Source organism: Sorghum bicolor, chromosome 7 (genome assembly GCF_000003195.3).
Source record: "Sorghum bicolor cultivar BTx623 chromosome 7, Sorghum_bicolor_NCBIv3, whole genome shotgun sequence".
In the NCBI taxonomy this organism is placed as follows: domain Eukaryota; kingdom Viridiplantae; phylum Streptophyta; class Magnoliopsida; order Poales; family Poaceae; genus Sorghum; species Sorghum bicolor.
In genome coordinates, this window is record NC_012876.2 from 64,190,746 (window position 1) to 64,212,422 (window position 21,677).

General features: G+C 46.6%; 4 protein-coding genes and 1 long non-coding RNA gene across 6 annotated transcripts; 2 read left to right on the plus strand and 3 right to left on the minus strand.

Annotated features, from left to right (window-relative positions):
• LOC8055192 (beta-(1,2)-xylosyltransferase) lies at positions 1,572-5,361 on the minus strand. The gene is made up of 3 exons (XM_002445873.2): positions 4,448-5,361; positions 3,387-3,536; positions 1,572-2,840 (listed from the first exon to the last, which is right to left on the minus strand). Exons 1-3 carry the CDS (start codon positions 5,129-5,131, stop codon positions 2,121-2,123), a joined length of 1,554 nt encoding a protein of 517 aa, XP_002445918.1. The 5' UTR covers positions 5,132-5,361; the 3' UTR covers positions 1,572-2,120.
• LOC110436892 lies at positions 5,495-6,156 on the plus strand. Its single transcript, XR_002454784.1, has 2 exons — positions 5,495-5,634; positions 5,752-6,156. It is a non-coding gene; the product is annotated as an uncharacterized LOC110436892 (long non-coding RNA).
• LOC8055193 (tonoplast dicarboxylate transporter) lies at positions 5,897-9,006 on the minus strand. Its single transcript, XM_002445874.2, has 6 exons — positions 8,347-9,006; positions 7,750-8,236; positions 7,389-7,432; positions 7,131-7,226; positions 6,535-7,045; positions 5,897-6,417 (listed from the first exon to the last, which is right to left on the minus strand). The coding sequence occupies exons 1-6, from the start codon at positions 8,989-8,991 to the stop codon at positions 6,383-6,385; spliced, it is 1,818 nt and encodes a 605-aa protein (XP_002445919.2). The 5' UTR covers positions 8,992-9,006; the 3' UTR covers positions 5,897-6,382.
• On the plus strand, positions 11,648-14,555 carry LOC8055194 (protein NRT1/ PTR FAMILY 5.10). Its single transcript, XM_021464668.1, has 2 exons — positions 11,648-12,276; positions 12,369-14,555. The coding sequence occupies exons 1-2, from the start codon at positions 12,190-12,192 to the stop codon at positions 13,704-13,706; spliced, it is 1,425 nt and encodes a 474-aa protein (XP_021320343.1). The 5' UTR covers positions 11,648-12,189; the 3' UTR covers positions 13,707-14,555.
• On the minus strand, positions 16,188-20,946 carry LOC8064042 (glycerophosphodiester phosphodiesterase GDPDL4). Of its 2 annotated transcripts, XM_002445875.2 has the most exons (9): positions 20,669-20,946; positions 19,836-20,138; positions 19,463-19,578; positions 18,867-19,365; positions 18,426-18,464; positions 18,030-18,320; positions 17,739-17,878; positions 16,940-17,426; positions 16,238-16,826 (listed from the first exon to the last, which is right to left on the minus strand). In XM_002445875.2, exons 1-9 carry the CDS (start codon positions 20,814-20,816, stop codon positions 16,513-16,515), a joined length of 2,337 nt encoding a protein of 778 aa, XP_002445920.2. In that variant the 5' UTR covers positions 20,817-20,946; the 3' UTR covers positions 16,238-16,512. The 2 variants fall into 2 exon arrangements, with proteins under 2 accessions (XP_021320342.1, XP_002445920.2); XM_021464667.1 differs by lacking the exon at positions 16,940-17,426 and having other exon boundaries at positions 16,188-16,826.

Here is a 21,677-nt window from a genome sequence, read left to right on the forward strand (position 1 = left end):
TGATGTGTGCGCTTAGGCACAGTTACTCAGTGCAGTAGGCGAGCTATATGTATAAAGTTTGATCTATAACTATAACACGTTGAAGTGTTCACACCCTGTTGTGTTGAAAGAGTGATGACAATTTGTTTTCTCCCATTCGCATCATTGCCACTGCCATATGTATCAAGTTTGATCTGTTGCACGTCAAAGTGTTCACACAGAGCAATCTACACGTTGGTTTGCCCACATCAATAATATAATAGGCCTTGTTTAGTTCCCTCACGAAAAGTTTTTGGAATACTATAGCACTTTCGTTTTTATTTGACAATTATTGTCCAACTATGGACTAACTAGACTCAAAAGATTCATCTCACAAATTACAGAACAATTGTGCAATTTGTTATTTTTTATCTATATTTAATGCTTCATGCATGTGTCGGTAGATTCAATGTGACAGAGAATCTTGAAAAGTTTTTGGATTTTGGAGTGAACTAAACAAAGTGGTTGTCCACGACTCATTAGACAAGGAGGCAGGGCAGGTGTGCCCCTTGGCCGTGCTCCGATGTGGCGTGGTGAGGCGAGGCTCTCACGACGCAGCATCGCGCAGAGGAGGAGAATGGGCGGCTGCGCTCGGGTGCCCTACGGCTCGCGGTCGCTGGCGTGAGTCAGAGCACGTCTGGTGATGGCAGCTCTGCTGTGGCATGATTGAGGAGGCCGGCTCGTCCGTGGTGCCAACAGACGGGGAGGCAGAGAGGTCGCAGTTGCCGTGGTTGCGACGTGGTGAGGCCCTAGCGGTGGGTGGACGCGCTGCCGAGGTAGGGTCACAGTGGTGGAGCTGCCGGCGTCGTGGCACGGCCAAGTGCTCGGCGGATCGAAAGGGGAGGAGAGGAGTGGCAGAGGTGCTCAGCAAAGCTCGTCACGGCCACAGCAGGGAGAGGGAAGGGGAAGGCGTGGTGGCGGCGCTGAGGAGCTCTAGGAGATGGGGCGACGGCGGCCATGGCTTAAATAGTGCATGACACCTAGGGTTTGAGGAGCTCCGTTCATCCTCATCGTCCATGCCGCAGCGAGGCACGTGGCGCACATCGAAGGGCGAGCAGGCGGGGTGTGCACGACTTGGCCTCTGAGCGGCGGCGGTGGCGCTGGTTCTTGGGAGCAAGGGGCGTTAGGGTTAAGGGATGGGCACGGCTGCTGGGCCGAGGGTGGACGCAGGATGAAGCAAGCCAACCTCGCAATTGGGCCGCACGGGGCACTGCCCATCTAGGCTAGGAGGAGAAATGAGCTATGCATGCGTAGGCTTGGGCCACGGGAAGAGGGAGGTTAGCCGAGCCTGGCGGAGAAGAGGGAGGTGGGCTGGCAAATGGGGTGAGGGCAGGCTAGGCAGGAAAAACTGAATAAGCATGATATGATTAGTTTTGAATAAATCTTGAACACGCAATATGTTGTATTTTCCGTTGCAACACATGGACATTTTTGCTACAAAGAGACAAAAAAACATAGCTATTACGGCTACTTACGGTAGTACTCATTTAAATATAGGAGATAAAAGATACATAGTACGCTAGTGCAAAGTGCATCTTGAGCCACTCGCGACATTTCATTTCATTTCCCCCCTCCAATACCATTTCATTCATGTTAGAAAATGATCAGGCAGACGACATATGTTGCCGCTCTTGTACTTGGCGACCTCGCTTCCGTGGGTTCACAAAACTGAGCAAATCATACACCATGCACAAAGGAGGAACCTATGCTGTTTTCTATCAGACCTGAACAATGCGAAAGTACTCAACATGTAACATACAAAAGATATGCTAATCTATGACCAGAAAAGAATATAGTTTGGTCAAGATTGTGGTCCTACAATCATGTCCAAATATAGAGTGGACCGTGTTAACATTGTCAGAAACAAACCAGGCAGAGGATTGCTTTCTTGGCTTTCTGCATTTGGCAGCATAATAAAATTCTTTCTTGGGAACTGGGAATGATCCGGTTCTTGTCACAGTGGCCGAAATAATCTGTGAAACACTCCCCTCGAATTAAAACTCGTATGCATCGGTGAAGTTAATGTAACCAGGTATGTATGATGAAGTAGACACGTTATCCATTCTGCATGGCTTGTGGTGGCTTTGATGAGTACCTCTGTTTCAGCATCCGAGACCTTCCAGTATTTTTCTCAACTCACTGATGGCATCTGTGATCCTTGCAAATGACCCAGGGAGATTTATGGCATGGTACTCTAAAGACTTCCAGTGTGAGATCAGTGCAAAATGTGGGCGCCGGTACATGCTGCTGATAATCTCAAGAACCTTTGTATCAGGAGTTGCTGAAACTAAGTGTGTTAGACCGGCTCCATGAGCCCCTATTACCACTGAAGCTTCCAGGATAGCACGCAGTTGCTCCTTCATGGTCATGTGGGCAAAAAGACCGTTGACGACATTCACTTTGCATTTCAGGCCTTGTGCCCACTTGTCAATTGCATCATACACCTCCTGCTCATTGCTTAGTCTGGATTCAACCTTACCACTGTGGCGGGGGTGGGCCAAGTAGTCTTCTCGCCGAACAAAGAGAACATTGAGCCCATTTGATTTTTTGGATGACATGATGTCATCCTGCAGAAGATCAAACGAAGCTACAATCATTTCCCCGAATTCAGATAACCGTGATGTTTTCTCATAGTCCGTTTTTTCTCGGAGGGACTCTGCGGAGGCACCTTCACAGCTGAAGCTCTCGCTAAGGCCCTTAAACAAGGCAGTCTCATAGCCCAATGGTGAAAGAATGGCATGTCGGAAACAAACAGGACCAGAGAAATTCTTAGCATATGTCACACTTGAGAAAAGTGCTTCCCATGTTTCCTCCAATTGTGCCTGTGGAAATCAGGTCACATCTGTCACTCAGACTAGAATATACAAGAGAGTGGAAAGAAACATAAATCATTGTGTAGACAAATAAGTTGGCTGCTACTACCTAGCAATAGAATATCATATCTGAAAGAAAATGACACAACAGAGGAACAATATAATCTGGAAGTTAGGCATACATGGAAGCATGGGTATGACTGGCAAAAGTTTTGGATGAGGCATCAGGGCTAGCTGCCAAAAGTATAGCAAGGGTGCTATTTGCCTCAAATGTAGAACAAAGAAACTGACAGACTAGGATACAATCAAGAACTGCTTCTGATTGCAATTGTTCTCCAAGCAAGAGTAACAGACATGGCAGAATAAATGAGGAAAAACAGGAAGATCACCATGCTGTGTTATCATTGCATGACACAAACTAAAGATCAAGCATACAAAAATGTGACTAATGCTGTCTAGCCCAGTAATAGCTGAAGAAACAGACTTGTTGGTCATAACTCAAGCAACAAACAGAATGAACTGAACCAATAACAAAATACACAGTGCATCACATACCTTGCAATGCCCATCCACGAATATAACATTAGGACGGTTTGGTAAATTCGTGACTCTGGAACTAACATATGCACTGTACCAGTCTGTAATTGTGTGGAAAAGGTTCGCATATTCAAAACGAGTGACCAACAGTGTCGGTTCTTCAACCCACTGCAATAACAGGTGTGATAATACAGTTAAGAAGGGACAACTGAATTCCAGAGATAAAGGAATGTAAGAAGAAAACATTGATTCAAAATTGAATAAAAAAAACTCTAATCCAATAAGAACCTAACAAAGCTACTCTTTCGAGTGTCCAAAAGGTATAACCAAGGGCACATATTTTGTTCAATGATACTCCCTCCATCCCAAATTATGAGGTATTCTAAGAATCTTGGAGAGTCAAAGCATTTTAAGTTTGACCAAATTCATATGATCAGATAATAACATTTATGATGTTAACTATGTATCATTAGGTTCTTTATTAATTATATTTTCATAGTGATACCTATTTGATGTCACAAATCTTTAAATTTTTCTTATAATTTTGGTCAAACTTAAGATGCTTTGACTCTCCAAAATTCTTGGAATGCCTTATAATTTGGGATTGAGGGAGTACTTAAAATATATCTATCTATTATTATTATTATGAAACTGCTACATTGCAATCAACTCACATTCCATTGTAACTGAAATAATAAGCATAAGTTATATGGTAGAATCATCAGATAACTGCACAGCATTAATTGAACAGATTCAAACTAAACCAAATAACCAAAAGAAGAATCTATATACTGGTGCTATACTCCCATGATGTTCTATTTTGGATATAAATTGGATGCATACTTCATTCTAAGATCTATTTCTGTTCCTCGACTTCTTTATACACAAATAGATATTCATACGACTGCTCAGTATATCCAGAATGAGGGCTGGACCAAACAAACTTTCATTAAATACTCCTATATCAAAAACTGAGCTGACTCTACTCTTCCTAATTATTAGATTTCAGAAATTAATTAACAAACTACTTGTCATCAATGAGCAAATCAACTACTAGTAGATAGCAAGGCAAAGAATACCTGGGAGCAGTGTAGCTCACCGGGCGGCACAACGCGCGCTGACTCGAGCAGCGCCTTCATAGTGTGCATACCGATCCCGCCGGTGGGCACGTAGTCGTTGAGGAACCCAGCGTCCACCAGGGGCGCTGTCCTACCCGCCGCCGGCCCCTCAACCTGCAGCGCGCCGGGCTCGTACTTGGGCAGCTCCTCCTCCTCGGCGCGGCCCATCACCTGCTCCAGAGGCTCCCCGCCGCGGGACATCGCGATGAGCGCCGGGTCAAGCCGCACCCTGGCGCCCTCGCAGATCGAGCTTCCCAGCGTCTCGCTGTGGTGGCACCGGAACCAGCCGCCGCCGCCGCCCGCAGGGAGGACGTCCACGAGGCGGGAGAAGCCGTTGCCGAAGTAGGCCTCGCAGGTGTGCGGCGGCGGCGCTCGGCTGGACACCCAGGGTAGGAAGGAGGGGAGGCGCGGCCACGGCTTCTGCGAGGACGGCGGCGCCCCGACGCCTTCACGGGCTTCAGTCATCGGGGTAGGGTCCGGCGGCGACTGGTGGTGGGACTGGGACTGGGACTCGGACTCGGACTGGAGGAGGAGGTAGATCGCGAAGGAGGCGGCGTAGAGGGCGAAGACGAGGAGGAGGAGCCGCGGGATGAGGCGGCGGAGGCGGTTTCTGTGGCCATGAGCTCGGCCCGGGCCTGCCATCATCGCCGGCGACCGGCGAGCCGCTGGGGCTCTCGCACAGATCGAGGGGGTGTTGCCGCGTGGGCCTCCTCACTGGGCCGCGGTCGCGGCGGGGAAAGTAGCTTGGTTGGTCGGATCGGACGGCTGGCATCTGGGGTAGTTGTACTATGGACGGCCCAGATGCTCTGTCCCTGTCCCTCACTCCTTGTCTTCTTCTCCCCCTGCAAAGCGAGGCACCATCGCCGATCTCGCCGAGGCGGCCGCCGCCCGCCGGTGGAATTGTCAAGTTGTAGGTGGGATGGGATCGTTGGCATCCGCTTGACGATCGAGGCGGTACATGGTGCTCGAAATCGGCGAGCCATGAAGGCAGTAGATGCAGCGCGGCGGCCGTACCTGACCTGGTCAAGGGTGCGAGTCAAGCCACGGTGGCGGCAGGCCATCTCTAACTCTCTATCGCCCGAGCCGCCGCATTGGTCGTTCAACTCGTAGCCCCGGCGGGCCGGCGGCGAGTCACCTTCAGTTCGTGTGTAAGTGCCAACTCCACTGCTCCCCAGTGTACTTTTTACTCAAGTTGCATAGAGTTTTCCGCTGCTTGCTTCAGAAAAGGAAAGATAAACAATTTTCTTTTTCTTGCACGGCTGAAGCCCTGAAGAACACGTATGAATGGGATGTTTGGGATTTCTTGTGCTTGGTACTCCAAGTATGACGAGAGAACATAAATCTCCGCAAATGTCAACGCAATCTCGGTAGGCTGACCTACTGGATTTGAGAGGTCAACAGTCAACAGTCTAACACCAGTGACATTTCAGAGTACAGAAATTTCAGTTTAAGATAGTATGGCATATCCTTGGGGCTCGCTACAAAAAGTGCGAAACCCACAAGCTTTACAAAGTATTTATTTACCCATATAAGTACTTGATAGGATACTGACCTTTCCAACATTTGTTCTGAAATTTCCTCCGTTTCAAATCCATCATCCTTTGTATGCTGAAGTTTTGGAATAGGATTGAGCTTCCCATGTTAGGATGGGCTGATAAGTTCCTCTTGAATTTTAAATTGCTCTCCCTTTGACTTCATTTAGCTCTCAAGGTGCATTTCTATAGCTATTTTTCACAAAGAGATTGCATATACAAATCTCAAAGTTTAACCTTGTACAGATCAAAGTGTATAGCCCCCATAGTTTTGACTAGGACACAGATACGAGATAAGGAAAGTACTGTACATATATACAACTGGACTTGGAGGGATAAACAGTCCAAAATTTGCATTCCACTCCTAGAACTTGCTGTCTGTGCTAAAAACCTGTGATCCTGCATATAATCATTCAAGAAAGAAGAGTATCAGAATAAGTAGCCAGTTCTGAATTTACTGACTACTGACTAGTTATTACTACTTATTAGTCATGATTTGCGCAGCTGTTATGTTACCTAGAGTTGGCATCAAGATTGTCAGAGCTGCGATCCCGACAACTTTCAGGGGCAGTCCTGTGATCACAAGATCCTTGATGGTAATGTGGCCACTACTGAACCCAATTACGTTTGACGGCGATCCAGTAGGTAACAAGTAGGAAAGCTGAGCCCCAACAGCTCCAGAAACCATAAGGAACGCTGGGTGCACATTGATCGCCTTCGCCAATTCAGCGAACAGGGGGAGCACCAGCGTCGTGGTCGCATCGTCAGAGGTGAACTCCGTGATGACACCACTGACGATGCAGGCCACAGGTACAATGACCGCCGTCTCTGCACCCTTCAGGAACCTGAGCCCGTCAGAGAGGATATCAGTGAGGCCGCTTGACCTGAATCCTTCGGCAATGGCGAATCCTGCCCCCAGGAGGAGGATAATGTCCCACTGGAGCTTCCTACACTTGTTCCAGTCCATCAGCTTCTCGCCCTTGTTCTTCCGGCTTGGAATTATGAAGAGTAGCGTGGCCATCATGATCTGAATTGCGAGTGACTTGTGAGATTAAGAGATGGCAAGATGCATACATAGCTGGATAACCTTTTGTTTTTCTTGGTGCACTTACGGTGACTGTTCCGTCTCCAACTTTGTTGTGGAAGAGAGCTCCCCACCCTGGCATGTCATCTGTAAGGTTCCTGGTCATCCATAGCACAATTAGACCCTGCAAAATTCAATCATTTCAGTGTGTTAGAAACAAGCAAGTAGTCAGTTGTTTACACATTGTGTTACACAAACCTGTATGACATGACCATCTTTGGAACAGAAAATTGATGACACAAACAAAATAAGGTAGAACATGTGTTGGCAAAGAAATGAAATTTACCCCAAACACTGCCAAGACCATCTTCTCTGCAAAAACCATTGTACCTGCATAGTTCAGAAGAATAATTTCATGCGATAAGTCTTCCCCTGGATTGAATTGAACTGGATGAGTGATTGTTCTGAAACATAGAATCTACACGTGGCGAGGTTAGAGCCAAATGTTGAGACCTTACATCAAGTTGATGACATCTGTCACGTTGCCTAAATGGTGGGAAAGGTACTAGATGGTGATGCCATGTTGAATTACCAGGATTATATATTTTTAATTAGTTGAGTAAAATAATGAAAATCATGTGCACAAAAGGTTCAGGAAGGAAAAAACAAACTTTACTAAATTCTACTAGATAGAAAGAAGCACAAACCTAACAAGCTGAGCTCTCTTCTGAGATGGCTTCTGTCGAGGTGAGCAGAGAGTGCCTTTCCGGTGTTTTTGGAGCAGTACATGTGGCAGAGCGTGATCCAGAGTGCCAAGAAGAGGATGAGCGCCATGGGGAGGCCGAAGCACATCCAGGAGCTGAAGGTGATGGGCTGCTGCTCCGGGAAGTAGGTGGACCACATCCCGACGAGAATGATGTTGACGCCGGTGCCCGCCAGCGTGGCCATCCCGCCGATAGCCGACGCGTAGACGACGCCGAGCACCACCGCCTTGGAGAAGCGGCGGACCTCCCCGTGCGCCCCGGCGTCGCCGCCTCCGCGCGGCAGCCTCTGCAAGATCCCTGTCGCCACTGGCATCATCATGACCGTGCACGCCGTGTTGTGGATCCACATGCTGACGAAGAAGGTGGTGCCGGTGATGCCCAGCAGCAGCAGCGGCGGCCGCACCGGGTCCCCGCAGAAGAGCGACGTGATCTGCAGGCCGCGGACCCACCACATGGTGAGGTGAGGAGAGGTGAGTGAGGAGTCAAAGAAACGACGGCGAGATGAAACGGAAGGAACGGCGGCGCGCGCGCGGGGTGTACGTTGAGGGCGAGGCGGCGGTGGATTTGGTAGTGCTCGATGGCGAGCGCGAGGATGAAGCTGCCGAGGACGAGCGAGATGACGTCGTCCATGTAGGCCTTGGCGACGGCGTCGGCGGAGGCGACGCCGAAGAGCGGGAAGAGGAAGAGCGGCGCCATGGAGGCGACGGCCAGCGGGACGGCGCCCGTGACCCACCAGAGGAAGACCCAGGCGAGCACGGCGAGCATGTTGCGGGCCTCGCGGTGGTGGTGGTGGTTGGCGTGGGCGCCCCCAGCGCCGAAGCCGAGGTCCACGAGCACGCACACGGCCGCGGCCGCCGCCGGGCCCGACGCCACCGCCGGGTACCTGTGCGCGAGCAGCGCGCGCACCCAAGACGACGACGGCCGTTCCTTGGCACCGTCGTCGCGCGCGGGCGGCGGCGGCGGGAGCAGCGGCGCCTCCACGTCGTCGGACGAGCTGCCGCGCTTGTCCATCGCCGTGGTGACCCTCTTGTTTGAGGCGTGGCGGCTTCGACTGGAGCCGAGCTCGTTCGTGGACGGAGAAGTGTGCTGATCTGTGATCTGGCCACAGTATGGTGAAACGCTGGCGAGTGGCGAAGATAATTGCGCACGAAAAACTTGCTGGCGTCTGGCGACGACGGCTGGCATGTGGGGGCCGTGTGGCTTGTTTGATGATGGCCACGAAATCGGGAGTCAATCGGCTGCGTCCACGTGGCACATGTCCCCACCAGCCTGCGTTTGCCAGACAGGCGCCACGTCGGACGTTGAGGCCTTGGATTTCTCGATGGAGCTTGTCTGTCTGTGCAACAGTCACCGCACTGAATTCGTGACAAAAGTACTATTTATTTAATTTTTAATAAAAGAAAAATATTATTAAATAGTTAGTAGATTTAGCAGATACTAAGTCTTATCAAGCAAATAAGTGTAGCAAGCAGCAATGTGATCATCATGCCTGAATGACACCTGAGGGCTGAGGTCGCGGTTGCGCCACGGAGTGATCCACCCGGCCGGGAGCCTTCCACTACTGGAACGACAAGTCTGGCTCATCAACGTACGAACCTGTTAGGACCACAAGTAATTAAGAATGCGCAGCGGATGCGAAAATATCTTGAGTTTGTTCTCGTCTCGCAATCATGGTGGAACAAATGGTCGGCCCCTCGCAGCAAGCACCCCTCTGATCCTCGTCACGATATCCAAATCCGCTTGGCGATTGGTCGGGCACTGCACCCAGGCTGCAATCTGATCTGACCAATTAATCAGCGCAGCCATTAGGGCTGCTAATAGTAGGTTAAAACCTGGCCTAAAGGCACTCACAATGCAGACTCTATCATAGAGTCTAAAGTTATTTATTACATCGAACAATGTGGACTTGGAGTCTTATTTTTTCTACCTCTTTCTTCAATAAATATGCTGCCACATCAGCAAAATATCATAAATAATATGCAGTTAATTATCTTAGACTCTGTGATAGAGTCTTTCATTGTGAGTGTCCTAACTGCACAACCTCCTCTTACCCATCAGCAAATTACCGACACGTTATACCACGCACACTGACCAATCAGCTACAGCTCTACCATGATACACGGGGTGCCGATCACAGACTCACGATACCTAACGTGTCAGAGGAGAGGGATGTGGGTGATCAATAAGTGAGCCAGGTGGGCAAGTAGCCAAGTACTATGCCGCCACGTAATGGCCTTGTTTAGTTCCGAAAAATTTTAGGAAATCGACACTGTAGCATTTCGTTTGTATTTGACAAATATTGTCCAATTATAGACTAACTAGGCTCAAAAGATTCGTCTCGTCAATTTCGACTAAACTATGCAATTAGTTTTTATTTTTATCTATATTTAATACTTCATGCATGCGTCTAAAGATTCGATGTGACGGGAAATGTGAAAAATTTTGCAAAATTTTTTGGGAACTAAACAAGGCCAATGTTAGCGATAGCGACCGAAGCATGTTTTTCATGGGGTAGGCAGGATGCCCGCTACCTTTACATTGGATTCGCATTAAACCCAATCGAAGCTAAACTAGTTAATGCTATTCACTATAAACCCGATCGAAGCTAAACTAGTTTGGCGTGCACTAAACCCATAGTTTCTATTGTTTGTGGATGGTGGAAGTACATTGCAACGTGTCCTCCGTTCATATAAGTTAGAGCAATGTTTCCATACACAATACAGAGTCCGATACCAAAAACAAATTGTAATGCTCAAAGTTACATTGGACAAATCTCCAAGCCTCCCCTACCCATATAGGTTAGAGCATATGTATCCAGTCTGACTCCAAGGCGAATTGTAATAACTAACAAGATGTCATTGAAAAAAAATCTTTGAACCATAAATGATCTAGATAACTACACAATAAGTTGTATATTTTGTTACAACATATCAACATGTTTACTAATAGATTAAAAAAATCAGCAGGTGTCGACATGCTCCGACGAGCGTCGAAATCCTGCCCACCGCGAGGTGCCGCCATCAGCCTTGCTGCCCTCCTAGAGGCCGAAACCCCCTATTTCTAGAGTAATTCTAGTGGTAATTGAACTAGAGTTGTGGAGAGCTGCTTTTTTTAGCTTCGTAATATAAATAAAAAAAATGATTCTCGTCAGTTCCGCCTATTGCATTTTATTTATTTGGTAGAACTTTACAGAATTATTCGCTCCAAAAAAAACTTAAAGCGCAGAGCTATGTACCAATGCAAACTTGTCCTAAGGGAACCGTTCTTACGTTTCCAAATTTAATTTAGAGCTAGGCATAGCTTGGAGAGACAGGATCTTGGCGTGTCTACATCCAACCTTGATGGTTGCACGTCGCTCTCTCACGTGGAGTACCTGATGTGTTTGGGTGGTTCCATGCCACTCCCTCTAGGTTTGTTGCTTAGCCTAGCTTATTTAGCCAATATATGTCACTCTTTTCCCCGTACATTGCATGAAAGTTTGCATCCATTTCACTTCCTAATTCGCTACCTTACTGTTAGGAGCAAACTTATAATAATTAATGTCACACTTTGTACACATATGTATGGGAATGAGATAAATCACAAATTAATTGATGTTGTGTGCAGGTCTAAACTCTCGACTTGATATGGACGCTCATATTTTTCTGGACTTGTTTTAGAATTAACAACTATGTTCTTTCACGCGTGCCCGACATCAATAAGATTTCTACGGTGACTTCATCAATTTTAAGATTTATCATTGGATTGATAATGACGCATATATTAGCTGCATATATATAATAATGTTATTAGGAGGTGTGTATGTTATATCTTCCTAGGCTGGATGACTGGATCAATAAACTTGGTCAGATATGTGGTTGGAGGATCATCACATGCATGCAAGCAGAACATCCATACGTGTAAGCATGTAACAGTCCATATTTGTAGGCAGCCAGAGGCACGATGCGAAAATAATGGTCCCCTTTGGCTAAAGATACACCATAGAGACAAACCCTCCTGCCGATCTGCTCAGCTCTTCTAACAGTCCGTCCCAGCTCTCTCTTCCGATCGATCGAACTGACGCGCGAGTGAGTTTCTTCTTCAGCTCCGGCGACGACGACGGCTTGGATCCTGCACTGCATGCCTCACGATGAGAACCGGCAGCTGGAGATCAGCCATTTTTATAATAGGCAAGTCAAAAGTTTCCTCCATCAGTTCGTCGATCACATCGTAGTACATATATGAATTGAAGTGCATGCATGCATACATGCAGTGGCGGAGATCGGTGAGCGCTTCGCCTTCTACGCCGTTGCCGCCAATCTGATCACCTTTCTAACGGGACCGCTGCAAGAGGGGATCGCCGCCGCGGCTGCGGCCACCAACGCGTGGAACGGCACGGCGCTGATGCTGCCGCTGCTGGGCGGCGCCATTGCCGACCTGTGGCTCGGAAGATATCTCACCATTATCTTGGCGTCGCTCCTCTACACCCTGGTAAACTAGGGACATACATGTCTGGCTCGTGCAATTAGTAGTAAGATCATATGATTTTTAATTGCTGGATGGAAAATGCATGCATGCCGCAGGGTTTAGGCCTACTGGCCGTGTCAACCTTGGTTGGCCAGCACTGCAACACCGCCACCACCGCCGGCGAGAAGTGCCCGCCGCCGCCCACCGTCCAGGTGACCCTATTCTACGCGTCGCTATACATGGTGGCCGTCGGCGAGGGCGGCCACAAGCCGTGCACGCACGCGTTCGGCGCCGACCAGTTCAGCCAGAGCGACCCCGGCGAGTCCGTCTCCAGGGGCTCCTTCTTCAACTGGTGGTACTTCGGCGTGTGCGCCGGCACCGCCGGCACGCTCCTGGTCGTCAGCTACGTGCAGGAGAACCTCAGCTGGGGCCTCGCCTTCGCCATCCCGTGCGCCGTCATGGCCTTCACCCTCGTCGTCTTCCTGCTGGGTACGAGGACGTACCGGTACGCCGACACGAGCGGGACACGGAACCTGTTCGCTCACGCCGGCGAGGCTTTCACTGGCTGGCGGCGGCGGCAGCGGCGGCGGCAGTGCATGCCCAGGGCTTCACACCGAGGCGTCGGGGTGTCAGCCCAAGAGCTGGAGATCAGCAGAGTCGACGAGGAGGCGCAGGTGGCGGCGGCGACAACGACGACGAACGCGGCCGGGGAAGCCAAGGACGTCCTCCGTCTGTTCCCGATATGGGCGATGACGCTGGTATACGCCGTGGTGTACTCGCAGTCCATGACGTTCTTCACGAAGCAGGCGGCGACCCTGGACCGACGCGTCGGCGAGGTGGTCAAGGTGCCGCCGGCGGCGCTGCTATCATTCATCAGCATCAGCATCATGGTGCTCGTCCCAGTCTACGACCGCGTGGTCGTCCCGCTGTCGCGCCGGTACACCGGCAGGCCGTCGGGGATCACCATGCTGCAGCGGATCGGCGCGGGGATGTTCCTCTCCGTCGTGTCCACGGTGATCGCGGCGCTCGTCGAGGAGCGCCGTCTCCGGGTCGCGCGTGACGCCGGGCTGACCGACAAGCCCAAGGCGCAGCTGCCCATGAGCCTGTGGTGGATGGTGCCGCAGTACGTCGTGTTCGGCGCCGCCGACGTGTTCGCCATGGTCGGCCTGCAGGAGTTCTTCTACGACCAGGTGCCTGACAGGCTGCGCAGCATTGGGCTGGCGCTCTACATCAGCATCTTTGGCATTGGAAGCTTCGTCAGCAGCGCGCTCGTGTCAGGCATCCACCGGGCGACGGCGGCGAGCGGCCAGAGCTGGTTCTCAGATAATTTGAACCACGGCCACCTCGACTACTTCTACTGGCTGCTCGCCGCGCTCAGCGCCCTCCAGTTCTTCGCCTATGTCTTTTTTGCCTGGAGATACAAATATAAGAACGTTGGAGACGAGCACATGTGACATAGTATTAGGATGTAAATGACATTTTTCTTCCCTATTAATTGCGCTACCTATTACCGGAGGATGTAAATACGTAGTATAGGTGATATGATACCCATTAGTGGAGGATGTAAATGACCACAAACCATTAGAGCAAATAACACTGGTGAGTTCACTAGCCATTTTTTCCTAGATCGTATGGCAACGGGTTCGGGCCAGGGCAGGACCCGGGAGGCGAGGGCAGGTCTAATTTCCCCCATGTGTCTGCGGTTTTGTAGCCTTAATCGAGACGGGTTACCTATCTGGCTCGCTAAATTTTGGCTAGCTGATGTTGATTTATTGTAGGAGGGAAAAAATATTTCTTCGCTAAAAAATTAGTGCCAATAAATTGAAACGAATAGGTCAATTTTTCTCAGCGGATGGCTGATAGAGCCTCAAGAACTAATGTGTTGTATAAATTTGGCCCATCAACGGTAAGGTGCTGCCTAACTAAGATTTTAAAAACTAACATTTTGACACCCATGTATATAAAGGCAACTGGACACCTTCCATCCCAAATCCTAAACTCCCCGGGCGCTGCTGCTAGAAGCAAGGCTCCTCCGCTCCTTTCTATTGAGCGACGAGCGTCGGACGGCCGGAGGCCCAACTCCGCCGGCCGGGCCACGTCACTGCCCCGTCACACCGCGTGCTTGCCCCTTCTAGACGTCGGTGGCGAGGCCCACATGTGTCTGTTTTAAAAGTGTTTTTTTTTTATACATTTTTTTGGATGGATGGATGAGAGACTTTTTAGTGGAGAATGTTTTTTTTATCTAGAAAAGAAAAAGACGATGAATTAGTAGGATAGATTAGTAGAGTAGATAGATAGATGCTATATACTCATTTTTGAGTATATGAGATGCTATATTTTTTATCAATATTTTATAATCTTGTATTAAATATTTTGTCTATTAAATAAACTCAAATAAAAAATGTTCAACTAAAAAACTTTAAATCTTATCGAGCACTGCACCTTAAGTATAGGATGTATCTACATCCAAGGCTTTTGAAAATTTCAATAATTTGAATCTCAAAATATGTGAGCTTAAAACAAATATTTGAGATCTAAACAACTTCAAATAAAAAATTATAAACAATAAACCTATAGATCGGGTTAGTCACTATGATTTTTGTATTAACATTACGTGAACATTCAAAGTTGTTTGAAAATTCTAAGTTTCAAATCTAAAAAAACTAAAATATATATTTGGCACTCTAAAAAACTTCAAATAAACTTTTCAACTATAAACTTGTAGATTGTATTGAAAACTACATCTCTGGTTTAGACCATGTCAACATTCGATATTGTTTAAGAATTTTAAGATTTTAGTTTCAAAATATGAGAACTTGTAATAGTTTTTTTGGAACTTTAAGCATTTTCAAATTCGTCTAGATCTAGAATATGAAAAAAGCACAAATTATTTTTTGATGTAATTATTTATAAAAGATAATCTCTTAAAAGTACCACCTTTATCGATTTCTAAAGACGGATCCTTAGAATGACGTCTCTGTTGGTAGCCATTTTTAAAGATAGCCACTATTAATCGATCAATAGATTTTTTTTTCTTGAGACCTGTGGCGGTCTCTAAAAATATCTGCCTTTCTAGTCAGAGAGCCTATATTTAGTAATGTGCTCTTCACTTTAGGTGACAAGGAAGTGGCTCATGAACTAGGTGGGGCGGTTTTCAAGAGATTTCGATTGAACATTCAAGTAGGGAAGCAAACCAGGTGGCTCATGAATTAGCTAGGCAAGCTTTGCTCACCAAAGTTTTTTTGTATGTGGGACAATGATCCCCCTAGTTTTATTGTTTCTCTTCTAGCAAATGATGTAACTTTGCTCAATCAATAAAGCTTGCCTATGGGTTTGTTCAAAAAAAAGGAAGTGTCAGTCCTATATCTTGTATCCGTCCCACGTGTTGAAATGTTACTGTAACACCCGACCCAGGGCTTAATAGGATTAATAGGAGACTCATACCAACAAGTTGCAACTTCTTTTCCGGAAGCCCATCTCCAAAGAACTCTAAAGTTAAGCGTGCTTGGCCTGGAGCAATTTAGGGATGGGTGACCGATCGGGAAGTAGTTCCCGAGTGCGCACGAGTGAGGACAAAGTGTGTAGAAAAGACTAGTGTTGGTTTGTGGGGGCTGATTATGTCCTAGAAAAGCTGTCAGATGTAAGCGGGCCCGGCCTCGTGGAGGCGAGACGTTACAGTTACAAGCACTGATTGTGCTGAGAGTAAAAGCCTAAAAGAGGTGTCAAGTATGGTGTATGGGCGATTGGCATCATAGTTGTGCTGTGATCATACAATGCAATCTGTTATATCCAATGTGGATAGTGTTCCACAACTTGGTGGAGGCTAACTGTCACTGCTACTGAATCCAAACAGTCGCTTACACCAGGCTGTTACTACGTCCGCGTTAGGCAGTAACAGCAAGTCAGCAACCACAACTGGAATCCACGCGTGAGGCTTGACAATTCACAGAGCATATATATATATGCATGTTCAGCTCAGAATGAGGACCTATACAGAGCAATGGCGTGCATAAACCATGAAATGTGGTATCAATAGCAATGTACTGTGTATGATATATCCACACACCATGCTCACTAGAGATAGTATTCTACTGACAAATTTGTACATGTGGGCACACGATTATGCGGCCACATACCAAAATAGCTGAGAAAACAAGTGCATGGTAGCACCATGCCACCATATTGATGGTGAAAGCTCGCTCAAATCCAATAGCGACTGTGTTTGCTTCGGTTGTCTACTATACAGTCTCATGTGTCTGCTCAGATCAGCAGAGCTGCGGAAACCACCACAAGTAGCATACCAGTACTTACAGTAGCCGTGTGATGAGCATCAGAAGGAGGAGCGCCGCCAGGAGTTGCGGTGGCGCCGCCTGAGGGGCCACCACCACCAGGCACATTTCTTGGCGCAGCAGGAGGAAGAGGCGGCTCCTCGACGCTTGAAGAATTCAGTATCGGCATTGGTGCCACAGATGGCGGTTGGGTTTGGAAGGTTTGGAGCTTCTGATCAAGGGCGCCAGTCACAACAGGCAGCATGTAGTTGGGCATATCCTTTCCCAGAACTGTACAAGTGTTTTCTGCCAATGTAAGAGTATGTAGGTGTCAGAACATGGAGCATAAATACTGCAACTACATACGAGCTAGTGATTGGTGAACTATATATGCACATGACGTGGCCAATTAGACATACTTTTGTATCTTCTGACTGTCTTCGGGAAATCAGTTATGATGCCTGATAAATTAAATGACTGAACATAGTAATTGATTTGCACAGTTGCATCTCCGAAGAAATCGAACGGGACTGCTACAAACTCATTCCGGAACACCTGTGCGTACACAGCTAGCCCCGCTGACTGCAGATCGTGCACAAGTCTGTTCTGTCTTATGATAAAATTGTAACTTAGAGCGAAAACAGATATTCTATCAACAACTACCGCATGAGCAAACTTCTTAATGTCTTTCAATGAGGAATTAGAAGCGTCCCCGATGTCTGAAGGGAGAGTGTAAACAAGCTTGCATTTTGTTTTCTGCTGCTTCAGTTTGACTAGAACAGCACTATCTTTTGACTGGATCAGAACTTCCTTGGCAGTCTGATTATCGAAGCCAGCAGCACTTAAGGCAGTGGTTACAGAATCAACAATGTCAATTCCTAATGACTTCGCTATATATGCAGCATTCTGTAGTACAAAAGATAGATTGGTCAATGACGAAAGAATTCTACTTATTAAGATAATTTTAAGATATTTAACTTCTTCAAAGATCAATAGGAAATTTGGTAAGGCATGAAGGGAAAAACACAATCTTTGCAGAAGTTTATACAAGTTATATCCCCTTCTTAATATAATGATGTTAACTACCTGGTGAACTTTTCTGCACATCACATAGTCATGTTTTTTTTAACGAAATGGACAGGTATCACAATAAGCAAAACTTCGAAATAAGCAATGAGATCATATCAAAATAAGCAAAACTTCGAGTGAAGGTATCACCTCGATAATGATCATGGCACCAGACAAATCCCTCTCCATCACGATTGCAAGAAAGTCAGATAACTTCAGAAAATTCCCTTGATTTGCATACCTTGGGTTCCTTACAAGATAATAATCACTCACTGGGGAAGATATCCTGGCTGTAGATAAAGGGCCAGTCAAAAGGATACTTATGAGTTTGTGTCTTTTGTAAGGCATTCATGTATTTGTAATGTTATCTCCCATTTACTTTTGGTAGTAGAAACCAACACGGTAAAAATTATATCGACAATACTACAAAAGAAAACTCACGTTTTAAAGCACTACTGCTAATGTTGGCCCAAGTGAGGTTGAATGTGAAGATTCCTGGTGTAGACTGAATTTCTGGAACAAGAGAAGGAGGAGTGGCGAAAGGTGTTCTCTGAACATTCGTGGTGTCAAGCAGATTAATGGAACTCATGCACATAAGAACTCCATCACTTGTCACTTGAACAGGACAATCAATTACATCTGCGCCATCATCAATGGCACTATGGTAGGCCAGGTCTGTACAATCCGGATAGTCTCCACTAGCACCGTTATGCGAGATAACTAAGGGTTCCGCTGTAAAGAAGCACTACACATATTAATAAACTGAGTTGAAATAGAAGATATCTGACCATCATGATACAATTACTAAGGTAGGCCTTACTCCCATATGAAACATACCATGATCAGTCTTACTTGAATTCAGATTAGCAAAACAACCTGCGGATGAGAACATTCGAATGCATTAACACTGAACTTCATTTGCTTATTTCTTCATAAAAACAATTAAATATCATACTAAGTTTCCGCATGGGCACAAACGTCAAAATGTGGTAAGGTTATTTTAGACTCTAAAATTTCAATATATTCATCACTGGACAGTGAACAATTTGAACACTAAGACTAAATGGGGGATTAGGGGATAAACACTCTATTATTAACCCGGCGTGTTAGTAAACATAGGTTCCATAGAAGGACTGTAATGCTATGCCTTTTACTTAATATAAATGTGCAAATCCAAAATATTGTTATAGTAGAAAAGAGGAAGTACTTCAAAGGATAATATAATAGGAAAAAGGTCAAAATCGATATGACGTACTAATGCAAAACTCAGTAGCTTACCAATTGCCTCTGATGCAGTAATAGGGTAGTCTGACAGTACACCATCAACAGAGAAGCCACCATCACTGATAAAGTTTAGGTATTCTGCCAATGGATCGTAGCTGTAGTTATAGGGAATAATTCTATCATTGGCAAAATCAGAGGCATATATTTCCAGCCCTGCTTTGTGCGCATCTGTGACAATTGATGTGGACGGCCGTAGATAGTTATCACTCGTCACCGGCCAAATGTAGTCCTTAGGGACCATTATGCCAGATGCAATAGACTTAATAAACGTCAGGTTAGTCGACAGCAAACCATATGTTTGGTTCATAGAGTGATCTAAGAGGTTTTTATCAAGAAAGCTATACACAAGCTTTGTTTTGCGGCCAACTCTTGCAGATATATTTTTGAGGAAGCCCAGTTCAGGCGACGAGATATAATCCATGGATACCAGCTTTCGGATTGAAAATATGTATCTACTCATGTCCAAACCATGTTGTTTATAGAAGATGGGATGCTACACACATGAAAAAAAAAGGAAATTAACTTTTGAAGGTAGCATAACTCTAGCAAGAAAGTAAACTATGGTTAAGTTCCAAGAATGATAGTTCAACCTGGACATTCAGCCAAACAGGAGACGACATGTTGACAAGGTACTGAAAGTCAGTGACACTGACAATAGGATAGATGGCGTCGAATCTCTCAGAGCGAGACCAAATTGCTTGTGTTACTGCTCAATATAGCAGATATTCAGTTGAGAAAATAGCTCACATCATTAGAACTAAATTTGTAAGACATAAAAAAGCACATGACCGTAGAAATGATTTTGACCAAACAAACATAAAAATAGTACTAAAATTAATGTCAATGCAAACAACTTAAGATGTCCATAATGTAAAACTAGTACTAACATATAACACCACCATCGCTGTAACTGTAAACGGAAGGCTTTGCATTGCAGTGACATATATTGCGAGCTGTACTCACGATAAACTGCAGACTGAAGCTCAGCAATGGTGAAGTCGGAGACAAACCATCCAGTCTTGTGCATACCGTCGATGACGTAGGTCCGCTTCCTCGCGGGGTACGCTTGGCCGACGGTGGTGCAGTTGTTCATGTTTATGTCCCGGAGGCAGACCCCAACGCCGTCCTTTGTTAGCTGGACGTCGCACCACATAGCTGTGCCTGTGCCAGGCGCGCTGGCGACCTTGGCGAAAGAGTAGGCGTCTTGGCTGGAATCTGGAAACACTCCTGAGAACCCGCCTTTGGCGATCACAAGTGGAGCGGCACCTGCAGGAAGAACAAAACGCTATGATTGTTCTCTATCATCGCCCAATTAACTTTACGCTTCTCCTCTATATTTTATCTTTCATTGCCTAACTTTTTAGTGTTATTCAGGCAATAGTTAACTTTGTCATTGTTTGACTATAGAAAAAAAATTGTGAAGAGTTGTCCTTTTAATTGTACAAGTTGGATGTATTAGACTCTTGTCTGAAGTCATCTTAGAATTCAGACAACTGAAGTATAGCAACTCAGCGCCAGCGGCACTCACTCCACTTGTCAGAGAAGAACCGAAACTGAATTCTGGAGTTCCCAGAAGCAACAACCAGTTGGTACGAATGTCTTAGATAGATAGAGAACAGAACTCCCCTCTACAGTCGTCGGAGAAGCTATGAAATCATCCCCAAGAATGCCCCAATTGGGTTTGCCAGCAGCTACCGACCCCTTCAAACAAACGCACGGGGCGAAAGCAGAGGAGTGCATACAGGACGGCACACGTCGAGGAAGCTGTAGAGAAGGAAGGAAGGCCGGTGCATTACCGCTGAGGGTTTTGTAGTCGGAGGGGAGCCGGGGGCCCTGCGCGGCGGCGCCGCCGACGAGGGCCATAACGACGCAGCCCAGCAGCAGCGCAGAGAAGGCAGCGGCGGCGGCAGCCCCACCTCCTTCGTGGCATCTACTCCTCCTCATCTCCGAAGCTTCCAGAACCTTCCCGCGGCGCACGGGCACTTGGGGCAGGATTGAGAAGCGGCGGGGATTGAGAGGAGAAGGCTGTTGCTGGCTTGCTGCAGTAGTGCAACAGCACTGACGGGAACGACCTCTTGTGTTTTTTCTTTGGGTAGGCAAGCATATATAGCAGCCGTAGGCACAGCCGCGTTCAAACACCGGCCCCATCTGTCTGTACGCGGGGAAGGTGGCGCACTGAGGTTGGGCCCACCGCTCAGTGACACGCTTCAGTGCACGATTTGTTTCTTCTTCTTCCTTCTTTTCTGCAAGTTGTCTTTTGGTCATTTCTTACTTGTGACGGAGCTTGAAAATTTAAACGATCATTAGCATAGCTTAAGAGATATCGTTATCCAGCTAGATAACCATATCACGGACCGTTCTAGTCCCTCTGTTTTGTTCTGTAATATAGCGTATTTCAAAATTTTTATAACAACTTAAAGAAATATTCCACAATGTAACCATGATTAATCTCAATTATTATGTGTTTCTCCTCAAATTATGCTTTCTGTTTTAATAAATTTCATCAAATCTAAGCATATACACCACATGAAATACCTTATATTTTAGTACAAATTCTAAAAGTAAATATATTTTAGGTCGGAGAAAAAACCATACATGAGTTTTTAGCTCTATGCCTCTAAACGTACTGTGCATCTAGAAAAGCTAAAACAATCTATAATTCACGATATGTAATAACCTAGTTACGAGAGTGCAACAGAGCAGCGAAATCACTCGAGTAACGTTTAGCTTTTCTGTGAATGAAAACTCACTTAACTTGGGTTATTCTCAGTACAGTCGGTGTATAAACATTTTGAACCGATTTGC